A 17,222-nucleotide genomic window follows, 5' to 3' on the forward strand; every position below is an offset into this window, starting at 1 on the left:
TGACAAAAACAAACAAAACATTTCGCGCAGAACAAATAATTAGAAAGAAGGTAGGTTACAATAAAACACTTGTTTTTCGTCTTTGTAATTATTTGTTCGGCCCAAAATGTTGTGTTTTTGTTGTCATGATTTGTCACAACTCCAGTTGGATTTGTCCGCGACGTAAACGACTTTAAATAAACACTTTTTTTGAAAAGCCTATGGAGAAAATGAACAGAGAATTCACTTCTGGGTCTCACGTTGTCATGAAAGGGGGGGCGGGACTGCGACACTTTATTGTGCAGTTTGGCTCACTGGAAACACTCCGCTGCACCAGTGAGTCTCAAAGTGTCCCTGAGTGGTATCCACATGGCCACCGTACGGGTGTGTAAATCCGTTCCATTTGTACACTCTCAGAGTTATGGGGGTCCAAGTTGAAATGTAAACGTTTGAGAACCACTGTACACTAAATGAAACAGAGCCTTAATTAGTAAGTCAAAGTTGTTACGATTGGTCACACATTACCGCAGTGAAATTTGTTCTCTGCATTTGATCCGTCTCTTGGAGCGGTGAGCGTGCGCCACGCTCGGGAATCATTAGTTGATTTGACCAGCCAATCCAACCCATAGCTGAGGTATTGGGTCCCATTTGTAACAGTCTTTGGTATGACCCGGCCGGGGATCGAACCCCCGACCTCGCCATTTCAGGGCGGACACTCTAACCACAAGGCAACCGTCTGGTCGGTCATCTGTAACGGCTGTGAAGAAAGTAGGGAAGGGGCCCGGATGTAGGAAGAGTTATTCTGTGTGCATAGAGCCTCTTATCCGCTCAGATCTCAAGTCAGCAAAGGCATCAACACCGTCTATGTGTCCGTCTACAGAAAGCCGCCACCATGAGTACGGACGCAGAGATGGAGCAGTACGGCAAGGCCGCCATTTACCTCCGCAAGCCAGAGAAGGAGAGAATGGAGTCTCAAAGTGCTCCCTTTGATGCCAAATCTGCAGCATATGTGGCGGATAAGGCCGAGCTGTACATCAAGTGTAAAATCATCAGTAAGGAGGGTGACAAAGTCACCGTGGAGACGCTCGACAAGAAAGACGTAGGTAGAGGTGGATCTAAAATTAAAATAGTTAGAGTACTAATGATCACAATACATTCTGAAGTTGTTGTTGCTTTTCTTTATTTGTATTAGACAAGGACTGTCCCCGAGGCTGACGTCACCCCAATGAACCCTCCCAAGTATGACAAGATTGAGGACATGGCCATGATGACCCACCTCACTGAAGCCACCGTCCTGTATAACCTCAAAGAGCGTTATGCAGCATGGATGATCTACGTAAGCTTTTCTACATGCTGAGAACAGTACAGCGTTGCACCTTTCGATATAGCAAAGAAAGAAACATAGACTACAGAGTACAAGTTATATCATCGAGTGAAAACCAATCGAATAACAAATTCAAACTAACTCATGGTTCTGACGTTAACTTGCTCATTAGTTGATGTGGCATGCTCAGTGCTCAGTGTTGTATGATATGTTAATGTTCTCTCTCTTCTCCCCTTCAGACCTACTCTGGCCTGTTCTGTGCAACTGTGAACCCCTACAAGTGGCTCCCAGTGTACGACCAGGAGGTTGTGAATGCCTACAGAGGCAAGAAGCGTATTGAGGCTCCACCCCACATCTTCTCTGTCTCTGACAACGCCTATCAGTTCATGCTGATGGGTACGTACTGACAGGACAATGTCAACAAATATAAACCTATAATGCTTTTGTACTGCATGTATCCATGACCAAAAGTTTGCTTTACATTTTACAGATAAAGAGAACCAGTCTGTCTTGATCACGTAAGTTTCCATCATCGACTAGGCATTACAAAAAGAACATTGTACACAAATTCACTAACTGCATTTCTCTGAATGTTTGCATTTATAACCAGTGGAGAATCCGGTGCTGGGAAGACTGTGAACACCAAGCGTGTCATCCAGTACTTTGCAACAGCTAGTTCTGGTGGAGAGAAATCTGCCGCAGATAGCGGTAAAATCAAGGTATACGACATGTTTTTAACTTAAAAATACAAAATATATAATATTTTCCAACTTAAAGCATGTATATGCAATATATCAATTCATTAAAAAAAAAAAATTCTGACCAAATATTAAAGTGGGCGATGTCTGAAACATTCTAGGGGTCACTGGAGGATCAGATTATTGCAGCCAATCCCTTGCTGGAGTCCTATGGTAATGCCAAGACTGTGAGGAATGACAACTCCTCTCGCTTTGTAAGTGTAAATAATTTGACATTTTATGAGAGAACCTGCAATAATTCCACAATGTAGAGGAGATGCAACAAATTGTGGTGTTATCAAACAGGGTAAATTCATCAGAATCCATTTCGGCACAACGGGTAAACTGGCCAGTGCTGATATTGAGACATGTAAGTATGAAGTTCACAGATGATAATTTATATATGCATTATTTTGAGTATTCTCTAATTATCAACAACCAATTATTAGCCTATAACAAGCAATCAATCAGCATTCACTTTACTTTCTACTCCTACTGTTGGTGTGAATATTAATATTTTAGCAGTAGTAGTAGTAGCATCATTATTCATTATTAATATGAGTTAAACGTACAACCCATATAGATCTGCTGGAGAAGTCAAGAGTGACCTATCAGCTTGCTGCAGAGAGAGGGTACCACATCTTTTTCCAGATGATGACCAACCACAAACCTGAGATTATTGGTAAGTGGAATTAATGATGCTGCAGCCAGAATACAAATGAATGAATACAAATACACTTTCACCCTTTCATAGTGGTGGCTCGGGTGGAGTGGCTGGATGGCAACCGCAAGGTTGCCAGTTCGAACCCGGGATCCCCCAGAGTTAGTGTTGAACTGAACTTGAGCAAGACTCTGAATTCCCTAATTGCTCGATGTGCTGGTTGGTGCCTTGTATGGTTTCCGCTGCCATCGGTGTATGAATGTTTGTGAATGGGTGAATGTAATGCACAATCAATGTAAAGCGCCTTGGATAAAGGCACTATATAAATGCACCATTCACTCACCTTTTTAATCCCTTTTCAGAAATGTGCCTGATCTCCAGCAACCCCTACGACTTCCCGTTGATCAGCATGGGTGTGATCGTTGTGGCCAGCATTGACGACAAGGCAGAGCTGGACGCCACTGACGTCAGTGATTATTATTATTTTAATATTTCCAATACTCACCGTGCACTGCAGGCAGTTGCTCTGCAGAATGGATTTTCTAATGCAGTCGCTCTCAAAGTTTTCAGACGGTGACCCCCCTAAAATAATCCTATTTGAACTGGGGTATTAATACAGTTTTACAGGACGTTTGTTAATGTAACGTTAATCTCAATCTTCTGAACACATCTCTGCTTATTGACATCAGGAAGCTATTGACATCCTGGGCTTCGACGCTGAGCAGAAACAATACATCTACAAGTTCACCGGTGCAGTGATGCATCATGGAGTCATGAAGTTCAAGCAGAAGCAGCGTGAGGAGCAGGCTGAACCTGACGGCACAGAGGGTGAGCTGATCTTTATTTATAATAATAGTAGTAGTAGTAGGCTAGTTTATTATTATTATTAGTAGTAGTGGTAGTAGTAGTACTAGTAGTAGTAGTAGTAGTAGTATTAATCATTATCACAGAGGAAGAACTGAGCTTTATTGTTATTCTTATCATCACCATCACAGAGGTTCAGCTGCATCTTCAACTAAGGGATGGAAATAATGTATACTTTGTGACAAGAAGTAGAAGTAGTAGTAGGTCGGGACTGGCTTATTAAAACACGTGGGAGCCTGTCCCGTAACAACAACGTGCCAGACCCCTGGGAGATGGGTTGCTGAGGTGCAGCGCCACACCTACACTTCAGCTCCCAGTACTTCCCACTCAAGCCGTGCTACTCATACGCTGAGTTGGCGGTTGCCCGGGATCGAACCCATGACCCTGTGGTCCAACGGCGAGAGCTCTACCCACTGTGCTACCCGGCCTGGGCCGGACACAGACTTTGTGACAATACTTGTCACAGACAATACTTGTATTTACTTAAGCTAAGCTAAAGATATTTTCAATATGCAATAGATTACTATCTCTATCACCTGACGTAACCTTGTGCGTACCTTGCTTTGGATTAAGTGAAATGCCTAAATTGTAAATTGCAAATTGTATGTAACATTTCAGAGGCTGACAAGATTGCCTACCTGTTGGGTATCAACTCAGCAGAGATGCTTAAAGCATATTGCTACCCCAGAGTGAAAGTCGGAAATGAGTTTGTCACGAAGGGACAGACTGTGCCACAGGTGAGTAGTACATGATTTACACACACAGCATACCATTGGAACTCTAATATCATTGTTTCCGAGTTGCGCCCAGACCGGCTTATATCATCTTATGTGAACAAAATGACGTGCAGTTCCATGCACAGACATGCTATTTTAACAGCATTGTTAATAAATGCACGCACACACACACACACACACACACACACACACACACGGACACGGACACGGACATCCCTTCTGGCTTCCAAGCTTTTCAGTTATAACTGCAGAGTGCAGGCACACTCCCAATATTCCGTCTGAAGACTCAACTCTTCCGTTAACGCTTTTGCCCAAGTTGCCCTAGCCTTACCTTACATAACAAGATGTTGATACAGTATGTAGAGACGGATGCCAGTTCATTTGTAGACCTGGCGTCCTGTAGTGTGTATAGTTTAAATTATGTACAGATTATTGAGTTCTCTTAGATTATACTGTTTAGGCTGATGACAAATTCTTGGTTTACCTAGGATCCTAGATTACTATTGCTATGCAATTGCCTCCTGTTTTCCTTGCTTGCTGTAAATCGCTTTGGATTAGGAGTGTCTGCTAAATGCCTAAATTGTTAATAGTAAATTGTGTAATTCACACCATTACTAATAATGTTCCTATTTCATTAGGTCGCTAACTCAGTGGGTGCCTTGGCCAAGTCCATCTATGAGAAGCTGTTCTTGTGGATGGTCATTAGGATCAACGAGATGCTGGACACCAAGCAGCAGAGAAACTTCTACATTGGTGTGCTGGACATCGCTGGTTTTGAAATCTTTGATGTAAGTGTGGACTTTTTTTTCAAGTGGGAGACAATTATATTTTGTCACAATTACACTAATGGGCTAATCATGTTTCCACCCACAGTTCAACACCCTGGAGCAGCTGTGCATCAACTTCACCAATGAGAAACTGCAACAGTTTTTCAACCACACCATGTTTGTTCTGGAACAAGAAGAGTACATGAAAGAAGGAATTCCCTGGGATCTCGTTGACTTCGGCATGGACTTGGCTGTCTGCATTGAGCTCATTGAGAAGGTATACACTTAATATTACCTTATTATATATGATCATATACTTGGCTGTCTGCATTGAGCTCATTGAGAAGGTATACACTTAATATTACCTTATTATATATGATCATATACTTGGCTGTCTGCATTGAGCTCATTGAGAAGGTATACACTTAATATTACCTTATTATATATTATATACTTGGCTGTTTGCATTGAGCTCATTGAGAAGGTATTCAACCAAATCAACAAGGAAGTTCTGATGGAGAACTTCCTGGTCATCCACCAGCTGAGGTGTAACGGTTTGCTGAATTCAGCGATTGACCAATCGGAATCAAGCATTCAACCAAGCTGTGTTAAGAAATTATATTAATATAGTATTATAATTATATTATTATGGACTTGGCTGTCTGCATTGTACTTACTTTATGTTGCGCTTGGATAGACATGATGTTAACATTGTTTTTTGTCATTTTGTCTCCTTTGTCTCCTCTCCCAAAAGCCCTTGGGCATCTTCTCCATCCTTGAAGAGCAGTGCATGTTCCCCAAGGCTTCAGACAAGTCTTTCTCAGAGAAGTTGATTGACCAGCATCTGGGGAAGAACAAGGCCTTTGAGAAGCCCAAGCCTGGCAAGGGCAAGGGCGAGGCCCACTTCTCCCTGGTCCACTACGCTGGCACCGTGGACTACAGCATCACAGGATGGCTGGAGAAGAACAAGGACCCGCTGAACGACTCTGTCATTCAGCTGTACCAGAAGTCTTCAGTTAAACTGCTGGCTGTGTTGTATCCCCCTGCTGAGCCCGAAGGTATGTTGAATGTTGTTGATTGATTTGTTCCTCGGCACTAATATGGTTCAAACCTTTTGGTTGTTGAAAATGTGCGAATAAACGTTGCTTTGATTTGATGATTCGGAACTCCACATCCACTCATCCAATCACACACTCATCCAACAGCAGATCCAATTCACCGCCAAACCATAATAAATATATTGCTAATTTTACATTCAATAAAATATATTCTATCCATTCGTGAGTTGTCCTGACAGAACTTAATAAGCGAGCCCACATTTCTTCAGAAACAATATTTTCAAGCTGATGTATTCTTGTTCAGACCTTTGCTTCAGCCTTGATTTGATGATTCTATTGAATATAAACAGATAACACAAAGGCTGGAGGAAAGAAGAAGAAGGGTGGTTCCATGCAGACCGTGTCTAGTGCTTTCAGGGTAAGAACATTTATTCATTATTATCAACATTATATTCCTGAATGAACATTATTATGTTCAAACCCAGTAAGCAATAGGCACGTCTATTCATGTTGGAATTAAACAATTTCTTTATCACCAGTTGTGAGCCTGTAGATCAGCTATCTTTGAATGGCTAAAGTTTAAATTTGGGCTTAAGTGGTTAATTTAGGCCTATGTTTTAATACAATACAATGTATTGAATCGGTATAGTAGTAACTAGCATCTGAAGTGTTAATTAAAATACGTGCTCAAGTGGAGGACAATATTATACATGGCTCTTTTGTCTCAATGGGAGAACTTTTTAATAATAAAAAGCCTACATGATTAGTTTGTCTCAATAGTACTTTTTTTAAACTAATAATGACTTTTATATCTCAATAGGCTAACTTGGGGTTGCTGATGACCAACTTGAGGAGCACTCATCCTCACTTTGTGCGTTGCCTGATTCCCAACGAGTCCAAGTGTCCAGGTAAACACAGGGAAAAACAAATAAATAAACAAATGCTGTCATAAACATTCTGTCATATATATATATATATATATATATATATATATATATATATGGTGCTTCTCGCCCGCAGGCGTCCTACTGGTAATAATAATATTAACATCTTTACAGGCCTGATGGAGAACTTCCTGGTCATCCACCAGCTGAGGTGTAACGGTGTGCTGGAGGGCATCAGGATCTGTAGAAAGGGCTTCCCCAGCAGGATCCCATACGCTGACTTCAAGCAGAGGTATTCATTCCTTCTTCCAGAAGCTTTTAGTTCCAAACCTATTAACGGGAGGGACACAAAATGACCATGAACTTCTGCAAAACAGGTACAAAGTACTGAACGCCAGCGCATGTCCCGATGGCGCTTTCATGGACAACAAGAAAGCTTCAGAGAAGCTGCTTGGGTCCATCGACGTTCCCGTTGATGAGTACAAGTTTGGACACACCAAGGTAAATACACTGGTTTGACATTATCGATACACCAATTTGAATACACTACTGTGTATCTGGCTTAACATATGTATGGGATAAAAGTTGATTTTACAGTCGTTTACTTACAGTTACAGTCTTTGTAACGTTGTGTTCAGGTGTTCTTTAAAGCTGGTCTGCTGGGGACACTGGAGGAGATGCGAGATGAAAAGCTGTTTGCTCTGGTCACCATGACTCAGGCTCTTGCACGAGCTTTCCTCATGAGGAAGGAGTTTGTCAAGATGATGGTCAGAAGGTACTATGAAAGCATAATTTATTATATCATTTGTAAGTACACTTAGCCTACTATTCAATTCAATTATGTTATAGTGTTATAACTCAATATAATAGAAGTGTATACCGTACTACTTCCAACTCTGTCCACAATCATGACACAGTTCAACCGTTTTTTCCACAGAGAGGCCGTTTTCACCATCCAGTTCAACCTCCGCTCGTTCGTCAATGTGAAGAACTGGCCATGGATGAAGGTCTACTACAAGATCAAGCCTCTCCTGCAGAGCGCCGAGACTGAGAAGGAGCTGGCCAACATGAAGGAGAACTACGAGAAGATGACGGTTGACCTGGCTACTGCCCTGGCCAAGAAGAAGGAACTAGAGGAGAAGCTAGTGGGTCTGACACAGGAAAGGAATGGCCTCCTGCAGGCATCGTCATCAGTAAGTATACTGGATATTTTACAAGTCCCTCCCTCAGATGACAAAGCTGTTCTTTTTCACACTATGCTCCCTAAGAGTTTGTACCCCTCAACAGGCAACTGCAAAAGTATATCTCTACCAGAACAAATGCTGACATGTTTCCTCCCTTGTGTTTTCATTGACAACCAGGGAGACGAGGCTCTGAATGATGCTGAGGAGAGGTGTGAGGGTCTTATTAAAAGTAAGATCCAGTTAGAGGCAAAGCTCAAAGAGACGACTGAGAGACTGGAGGACGAGGAGGAGATCAATGCAGAGCTGACGGCCAAGAAGAGGAAGCTGGAAGATGAATGCTCTGAGCTCAAGAAGGACATCGATGACCTGGAGCTCACCTTGGCCAAAGTGGAGAAGGAGAAGCACGCCACTGAAAACAAGGTTCATGATAGACAAACCTCCTATCTCCATATTGAAACCTTTTGTGTTTTCCGTAAATTAAAGCCCTACTTTATCATATGACAGCGTCACACACAGAAAAATAAAAATATCAGATCAACAAGCTTGTCAATCTGCTACTTTGGCTCTTTTTGGATGTTAATCTTGACAAGTTTCCACGCACGACAGAGACCAAGTGCAATAATGATCTATTCCATGACAACACATTGTGTTCTGCTTCTATCAGGTGAAGAACCTGACTGAGGAGATGGCCTCTCAAGATGAAGGTCTTGCTAAGCTGACCAAGGAGAAGAAGGCGCTCCAAGAGGCCCATCAGCAGACCCTGGATGACCTGCAGGCAGAGGAAGACAAAGTCAACACTCTGACCAAGGCCAAGACCAAGCTGGAGCAGCAAGTTGATGATGTGAGTGTTACCAAAGTGAAGCACATGTTTTAATACATTATATGTTTCACTGAATTATGTCTTACACATAATGTATCATTGTGCAGCTGGAAGGTTCTTTGGAGCAAGAGAAGAAGCTCCGAATGGACCTGGAGAGAACCAAGAGGAAGCTTGAGGGTGATATGAAACTGGCCCAGGAAGCCGTCATGGATCTGGAGAACGACAAGCAACAGTCTGATGAGAAGCTTAAGAAGTAATGTGGACAAACTATATGAATACTTCATATTAATAATAATAATAACAATATGAAATGACAAGGACAAAAACTATGGCTAAAATATGATGTACTGTATTCCACAGGAAGGACTTTGAAGTATCCCAGCTTCTGAGTAAGATTGAGGATGAACAATCTTTGGGGGCCCAGCTGCAGAAGAAGATCAAGGAACTCCAGGTATTTATTTTTCTCCATCTTTTTTAAAATGATTGATAATAAGTAAGTTTGAATTAGGATTTTAACATGTCCATTCATTTGAAAAGGCTCGTATTGAAGAACTCGAGGAGGAGATCGAGGCAGAGCGTGCTGCCCGTGCTAAGGTTGAGAAGCAGAGAGCTGATCTCTCCAGGGAACTTGAGGAGATCAGTGAGAGGCTGGAGGAGGCCGGAGGAGCCACCGCCGCTCAGATCGAGATGAACAAGAAGCGCGAGGCTGAGTTCCAGAAGCTGCGTCGTGACCTCGAAGAGTCCACCCTGCAGCACGAGGCCACCGCTTCTGCTCTCCGTAAGAAACAGGCGGACAGCGTCGCAGAGCTGGGCGAGCAGATCGACAACCTCCAGCGCGTCAAGCAGAAACTGGAGAAGGAGAAGAGTGAATACAAGATGGAGATCGATGACCTGTCCAGCAACATGGAGGCTGTTGCTAAGGCAAAGGTATGATGGAATGCCTTTGTATAATATAAATCTTATTACAGTAAACATAGCATAATGTTTGGCTAGTTTCAACGAAGCTTTCCCCACATTAACAGAAAAGACACTAGTATAGCCCCCTGGGGGACTCTGCATCAACCATATGGGTTTAAGTGGTTAATAGTTAAATAAAACAGTGCAGTGCTGTTCTCTCATAGCTAATGATGGCCAACCCAGTGATGCATAAGAAAAACATCTCCAACAGGACTGGCTTTACTGTTCAAACCGAAGCAATGAACCAATCAGAAAAAGAAGATGATTGAATTTGTCCAATGTTCATTTGCAGGGAAATCTTGAGAAGATGGCACGCACCCTTGAGGACCAACTTAGTGAAATCAAGGCCAAGGCTGATGAGAACTTCCGCCAGCTCAATGATGTTGGAGCTCAGAAAGCAAGACTGTTGACAGAGAACGGTAAATGTTCATCTTGAAGTTTACTTTGTCTACAAGGTTTGTTCATGGTAGCAAATTGACCAAAGTTGGAGATGATTTGTTTGAAATGAACAAATATTCAAATTTCTACCTAGGTGAGTTTGGTCGTCTACTGGAGGAGAAGGAAGCTCTCGTCTCTCAGCTCACCAGAGGCAAGCAGGCCTCCACCCAGCAGATTGAGGAGTTGAAGAGACTCGTTGAAGAGGAGGTTAAGGTGAGGAACAGACACCCTATTTAAGCCTAGTTTCTTTATTTGTATTTTTTTCAACTGACATTATTTGTATCCAACTGACATTATTTTGTCGTTTTTTGTCTGACAGGCAAAGAATGCCCTTGCCCATGCTGTGCAATCAGCTCGCCATGACTGTGACCTTCTGAGGGAACAGTTTGAAGAGGAGCAGGAAGCCAAGGCTGAGCTGCAGCGTGGAATGTCCAAGGCCAACGCTGAGGTGTGTCAGTGGAGGAGCAAGTATGAGACTGACGCTGTCCAACGCACTGAGGAGCTGGAGGAAGCTAAGTAAGTCATCAGTGTTTCTACAGTAGGGTTTCTCAAACGTTTTTGTTTCAAGGACCCCCATATTGATTTGGCCGCGGACCACCCTCTGCAAAGATTTCGTGCCCGGCCAGGGACTCCCAGAAGAGAACATTTACGTTTTCCAAATTATATTGAAATAAATCCAAATACACTTTTGATGAAAATATAGACGTGTTAGCTTGTAGATCTTCTATTAGCCAACACATGAACAAGTGGTTAAAATTATCACTTTGAAAACCAATGTTTTACACTGACAGGCACCACTAAATATTGCCCACAATCATTTGATTCCATTCAACACTGACCAACAGGAAGAAGCTCGCCCAGCGTCTTCAGGAAGCCGAGGAGCAAATCGAGGCTGTGAATTCCAAGTGTGCCTCTCTGGAGAAAACCAAACAGAGACTCCAGGGTGAAGTGGAAGACCTCATGGTTGATGTGGAGAGGGCCAACGGTTTAGCCGCCAACCTCGACAAGAAACAGAGGAACTTCGATAAGGTGCTTTGACATTCATTATTTTAAAATAAGTGTGGTTAATGACACATGCTGTGCAGGTCCTTAAAGTGGGGTAAAATTACACGTTTCATTACATTACTGTGCAGGTCTTGGCAGAATGGAAGCAGAAGTTTGAAGAGGGACAGGCAGAACTGGAAGGAGCTCAGAAAGAGGCTCGTTCTCTCAGCACTGATATGTTTAAGATGAAGAACTCCTACGAGGAGTCTCTGGACCAACTGGAGACCATGAAGCGTGAAAACAAGAACCTGCAACGTGAGTCTTTCTTTTGATAGAAGTTTTTTATTTTTGCTTCAATATTGTTTTTTATTATTTTTCTTCTGAGCCTAAAGCGGGTCAAAAGGTCATAATTTTGCCCTTTGAAATTCTTTAAATGTTCAAAATCATTGGATTATAGGCTAGACCAACTTTATTCAAAAGAAAATACAAAATACTGAAAAGTTCCTCATTCATTATTTTCAATCCACTGCAGAGGAGATCTCAGACCTGACTGAACAGATCGGTGAGACTGGAAAGAGCATCCATGAGCTGGAGAAGGGCAAGAAGCAGGTGGAGACAGAGAAGGCAGAGATCCAGACAGCCCTGGAGGAAGCCGAGGTAACACTGCAGAACAATGCAATTGACCCTTAGGTTCTGGCAAGCTGTGCTTGTAACGTGTAACTTTCCTGATTTTGTATTTATTTATTTTGAATATGCTTTATATTAAAACAGTGTTGCTGTAGTCCTATATGATGTTACATTTTGATCTTGTATTACATTTCAGGGTACTTTGGAGCACGAGGAGTCCAAGATTCTTCGTGTGCAGCTGGAGCTCAACCAGATCAAGGGTGAGGTCGACAGGAAGCTGGCAGAGAAGGATGAAGAGACGGAGCAGATCAAGAGGAACAGCCAGAGGGTCATTGACTCCATGCAGGGCACTCTGGACGGTGAGGTCAGGAGCAGGAACGATGCCCTGAGGGTCAAGAAGAAGATGGAGGGAGACCTGAACGAGATGGAGGTTCAGCTGAGTCACGCCAACCGCCAGGCTGCTGAGGCCCAGAAGCAACTGAGGACCGTCCAGGGACAGCTTAAGGTGCAAACCATAGTAGTTTGTTAGACAGACACGTCTTCAAACAGAGGAGCTGCTCTGAATTGTTTTCTTCACATTCTGATGTTTCTCCTCACCACTTTAAATGTGATTTCATTTAGGATGCCCAACTGCACCTTGACGATGCTCTCAGAGGCGGAGAAGACCTGAAGGAGCAAGCTGCCATGGTGGAGCGTAGGAACGGCCTCATGGTGGCAGAGATCGAGGAGCTGAGGGTGGCTCTGGAACAGACAGAGAGAGGCCGCAAAGTGGCTGAGCAAGAACTGGTAGATGCTAGTGAGCGCGCTGGACTGTTGCACTCTCAGGTACGCAAGTTAATTTAAAAAAAAACAATATTCAGAATTAAACAAATATTTACATCATGCTTACTTATATTGTTCAACTCAATCTTTATTTCAGAACACAAGCCTTTTGAACACCAAGAAGAAGATTGAGACTGACCTGGTCCAGGTCCAAGGTGAAGTGGACGACTCTGTTCAAGAAGCAAGGAATGCTGAGGAGAAGGCCAAGAAGGCCATCACTGATGTAAGTTAGGAATCCCTACCATTATCAATTAGTGTACTGAACATACATCTGTTATAGATATCCTCATGTCATGCTTTATATTAACATACAATACAATGCAACATGACTTTCCAGGCTGCTATGATGGCCGAGGAGCTGAAGAAGGAACAGGACACCAGCTCTCACCTTGAGAGAATGAAGAAGAACCTGGAGGTCACAGTGAAGGACCTGCAGCACCGTCTAGATGAGGCTGAGAACCTGGCCATGAAGGGAGGCAAGAAGCAGCTCCAGAAACTGGAGGGCAGGGTAAGGTGTAGTTTACTTCAACATGGCTTATAGTCATAGACAATGACATATGAAGAGATAACCTCATAATGTATCATTCAACTGTGAAGGTGAAGGAGCTGGAAGCAGAGGTCGAAAATGCAGGGAAAGGTGGAGCAGATGCCATTAAAGGTGTCCGCAAGTATGAGAGGAGAGTGAAGGAGCTGACATACCAGGTACCGTATACCATGTTCACTTTAATGACCATCATTCCTCTGACAAAAGGAATAGATTGCACGAGCATACAACTAATGTTATGAATTCACTCTGACTTCAGACTGAAGAGGACAAGAAGAATGTTGCCAGGCTTCAGGATCTGGTGGACAAACTGCAGCTGAAGGTGAAGGGCTACAAGAGATCGGCTGAGGAAGCGGTAAGACACATTTACATGGTGATGAATGTTCCCTTGTGGCTGCCATGGCCATAGTACTGTTGGCATAGTGTAACTATAAGACATAATATGACTTGGTTATGTAAAAAAACAACAATAATAATAATACTGGTATTATGTAGTATACTAGTATGTCCATCTCGCTGCTTTCTACAGGCTTTAGGACGAGCCCCCAAATTAAGTTATCTCTAGATCCCTATGCTTCTGCGGCATGGTATGGAATCTGCACCGCAGGGAAGCTTGTTACTGTACAATGGGTGCTGAAAAGAAAGGCAACCATGCACATGCAGCAAACGCAGGCTGTGTGTTTCAGACAAATTGGTACAAATGTCCAACGTGGACTACAGAAAGCAATGGATTTTGTTTCCTCTAAGCTGTGATTTTTCGTTCTGGGTGCCAAACAAGAACAAGAAGTGGCACAGCCATGATCGTGCCGTTCCAATGAGAACCTGTCCGAGCTCATTCATGTGGTCCCAACTGAGGCACTCATGCTGGATGGGCCACTGTATTATAGCCACAACCACACTATACAATTTCCTGACATTGTATTGTTTGGACTATAATTGCAAGATGCTCTTTTCACATATTGAGACTTTGAACCATCTCTATCATATTGTAGGAGGAGGCAGCCAACTCTCACCTGACCAAGTGTAGAAAGGTTCAGCATGAGCTGGAGGAGGCAGAGGAGCGTGCCGACATCGCTGAATCCCAGGTCAACAAGATGAGAGCTAAAGGCCGCGACGCCAAGGTATGTTCAATGAAACATACTAAAACATGATCATCAGGTATTAGGATTATATTCTTTTATTTTAAAGTGTACAGAAACAGAAAAGTGGTCACTAGTTAAGTATACCTGGTTTTCACCACTCACCTGAACTCACAGCTGTTGTATGATAATAAGGGGAGGGGTTGATTTTAGTGTGTCACTAAAATAAGTGTATTTCGATTGGGCCTTTTGACTCAAAGGCTTTCAGAAAGAAACCAAAAATACACAGGGAAGACATATTTGCATATTGTTAGAGTAGCGTTAACTCCATAGACACATACAAAACAGAAAAGTACAAAACTATATGGCACCTTATCTTTAACTAATTTAAGATGAATGTTGAATATCTAATTGTATATTCCTACTTTTACAGGGAAAAGAAGCTGCTGAATAAGTTATCCAATTCAAGTCACCGTGCAAAGTCATAAAATATGACTCATTTTATTCAATAAAGATTGCAACAAAAAAAAATGTTGTTTCTTATATTCATTGCCTCGTCAATCACTTGTTATTGCAGATTTGGCAGAGTATTCTGGTTCTAACTCTACATACGTACATTTTGTAAACCCATTGCAAAGATTTATAGGCCTAAATCTATATTCATCTTAGATGTTTTCAATGCAAATAGCAGGATGGTTTTCCAGTGCCAGGACCTGGTCAGCATGCTCACAAAATGCTGCTTCTTCTATAGACACTCGTCTTTGCATTATTGTTTTGTTTTAACCATTCAAATTTGGCGTCGTGGTTGCAACACATTATGTGGTGTGACAAACTCATATACGTACATGTACATGTGTATTCAGTGAGTTTGTTTGTTTTACATACTGTATTTCATTGTATATACATTTCAATTACTCCAGAGGCTACAAATGACAAACATTTAGTGATTTAACAGATGTCCAAAGCTCTCTGCTAAGTAAAGGCCCAGAGACTAGTAGCAGGGCCATCTAATAGAAGAGTTACGACATCGAGGGGGCAGAAACCGAGCACTCAAGCACTGTTCATGCAGCCTGAACTGGGACAAGCTGGAATTTGAAATACATTGTTTTCAACGAAAGCGGCACACACAAGAGCTATTTAGGCATGTGTGCAACATGACAACTGTTTTAAAGTATTGTACAGTGGCAACTAAAGTCTCTGTAATGTTTCTATTGTATGATTACTACAAATCAATCTAAAATAAAAGGACTTAAGATCATTACAGCTGGGCTGTTGCCGCCTGGGTCCAATGCATTTCTGCCTAATTTCCGGTCCAGGATGTGTCCCTATTTGTTGTCCCAATTCTCAATAGAAGACTATGTAGGAGAGCCGCCATTGGACTGAAGCCCCATGAAGTTAACGGCTGATTCGGTCTGGTTTATTAACCAGGCTACTGATGTGTCTTTCTTACAGGGCTCTGTGGATTAATTTACCTAATTCCTTTGTTGGAGTTGCTGTTGAAATGAATAGGAGGTCCAAGCAGGCATATTTCCTTCTTTCCATTTATTGATCAGCAATTAGTTACAGGTTACAAGCATTCGTTCCATGGTTACAGCATATTGAGGCCTTCGTCCCAGGCAGAGCCCCTAGGTTCCCCTTCTCTCTCTCTGCTGTCCCTCACTCACAGTTCTAACTGATTCTCCGTTCCATCTTATACATCCCCAATCTGTGGGTGTCACCTTGTCCCTGTGTGTGTGTGTTGACCCTTAAGGCTCCATTGCCTCTTGTCAACAAGTTACCACAGGTGGTCTTATTTTCAAAGCATTCTTCAGTGTGGTAAAACCTCACAATGTCCACTATATAGCAGGATCTCACAGCTGTTACGAACTGACTATCTTAAAGTGTCCCTAAGCTATCTTAGTGACTTGCTATTCTAAATGACCTCTTCACTTAGGCTTCTCTGCATGTGAACTCCTATAGGCCGAAGTGTTAGGCTATGTGAACAATTATGACATATGTAGAGAGGCATAAGCTATCAAAATATACATCACTACCATGAAGTGAACACAGTTTTCATAACTCTGTCTTACTCTATGGCTCGAGACATGGCCAAGCCACAAACGTTGCAGAACCCCTGCTGTAGGGGATGTATAGAGCCTAATAATATCAGAAAACAGTTTACGACAGAATAATCGAGAAGTGCCCTGACAAATACATTCATAGATCTATTTATTTTAAATAACTAATCCATTAAGTATCTACTTTATACTTCGTTGTACAACAGTGTCATGGAACAATTGTGAAAATAGCCAATCTACAACCTCAAAATCTGAACGTGTTGATTGACTATTTTCACTTTTTTATGACATGCTCAACATAATTATAGGGATCGATTATGAATCAATTATTGTATGAAATGATCAATCATTTAAGCAGATATTGCAGCAGCATTAGTAATAATAATATAAACAAACAATGAAATAATCATTATACGAACAATAACATAATCAACTTTGTAGACTAGGCTGAGATCAATCTTGCCAGTAGAGGGCAGTGATATTCCACGCATAACTTGGCTCTCTCACTCTCTACATACAGTCTCTACAGTAGATCACTATTTCAATGTGATAATTTCTTTGCATAATACATATTACCAATGCGTTAATTTCTTAAGTCGCTCATGGATTAAGAGCGTCTGCTTTAATTGTTTTGAACAAAATGGCTCAAATCATGAACACGGCTTTCCGATTGACCTGAAACTGTGCGTGCACATTCCC

The 17,222-nt window shown here is 42.2% G+C and overlaps 1 protein-coding gene across 1 annotated transcript; it reads left to right on the forward strand.

Annotated features, from left to right (window-relative positions):
* The first annotated feature begins 859 nt into the window (after window positions 1-859).
* LOC308332874 (myosin heavy chain, fast skeletal muscle-like) lies at window positions 860-14,940 on the forward strand. Its single transcript, XM_080788994.1, has 39 exons — window positions 860-1,078; window positions 1,172-1,315; window positions 1,543-1,699; window positions 1,794-1,821; window positions 1,914-2,022; window positions 2,163-2,255; window positions 2,347-2,410; window positions 2,624-2,722; window positions 3,064-3,167; window positions 3,391-3,529; window positions 4,184-4,302; window positions 4,941-5,090; window positions 5,176-5,346; window positions 5,824-6,127; window positions 6,478-6,545; window positions 6,948-7,035; window positions 7,186-7,303; window positions 7,389-7,512; window positions 7,650-7,786; window positions 7,949-8,204; window positions 8,373-8,615; window positions 8,860-9,036; window positions 9,123-9,268; window positions 9,376-9,466; window positions 9,553-9,942; window positions 10,265-10,391; window positions 10,505-10,623; window positions 10,730-10,926; window positions 11,256-11,439; window positions 11,544-11,709; window positions 11,927-12,051; window positions 12,218-12,526; window positions 12,643-12,846; window positions 12,941-13,066; window positions 13,181-13,351; window positions 13,441-13,545; window positions 13,647-13,742; window positions 14,380-14,508; window positions 14,900-14,940. The coding sequence occupies exons 1-39, from the start codon at window positions 872-874 to the stop codon at window positions 14,918-14,920; spliced, it is 5,805 nt and encodes a 1,934-aa protein (XP_080645120.1). The 5' UTR covers window positions 860-871; the 3' UTR covers window positions 14,921-14,940.
* The last annotated feature ends 2,282 nt before the right edge of the window (window positions 14,941-17,222 follow it).

Source organism: Protomyctophum bolini, assembly GCF_963924005.1.
Source record: "Protomyctophum bolini genome assembly, chromosome: 18".
In the NCBI taxonomy this organism is placed as follows: domain Eukaryota; kingdom Metazoa; phylum Chordata; class Actinopteri; order Myctophiformes; family Myctophidae; genus Protomyctophum; species Protomyctophum bolini.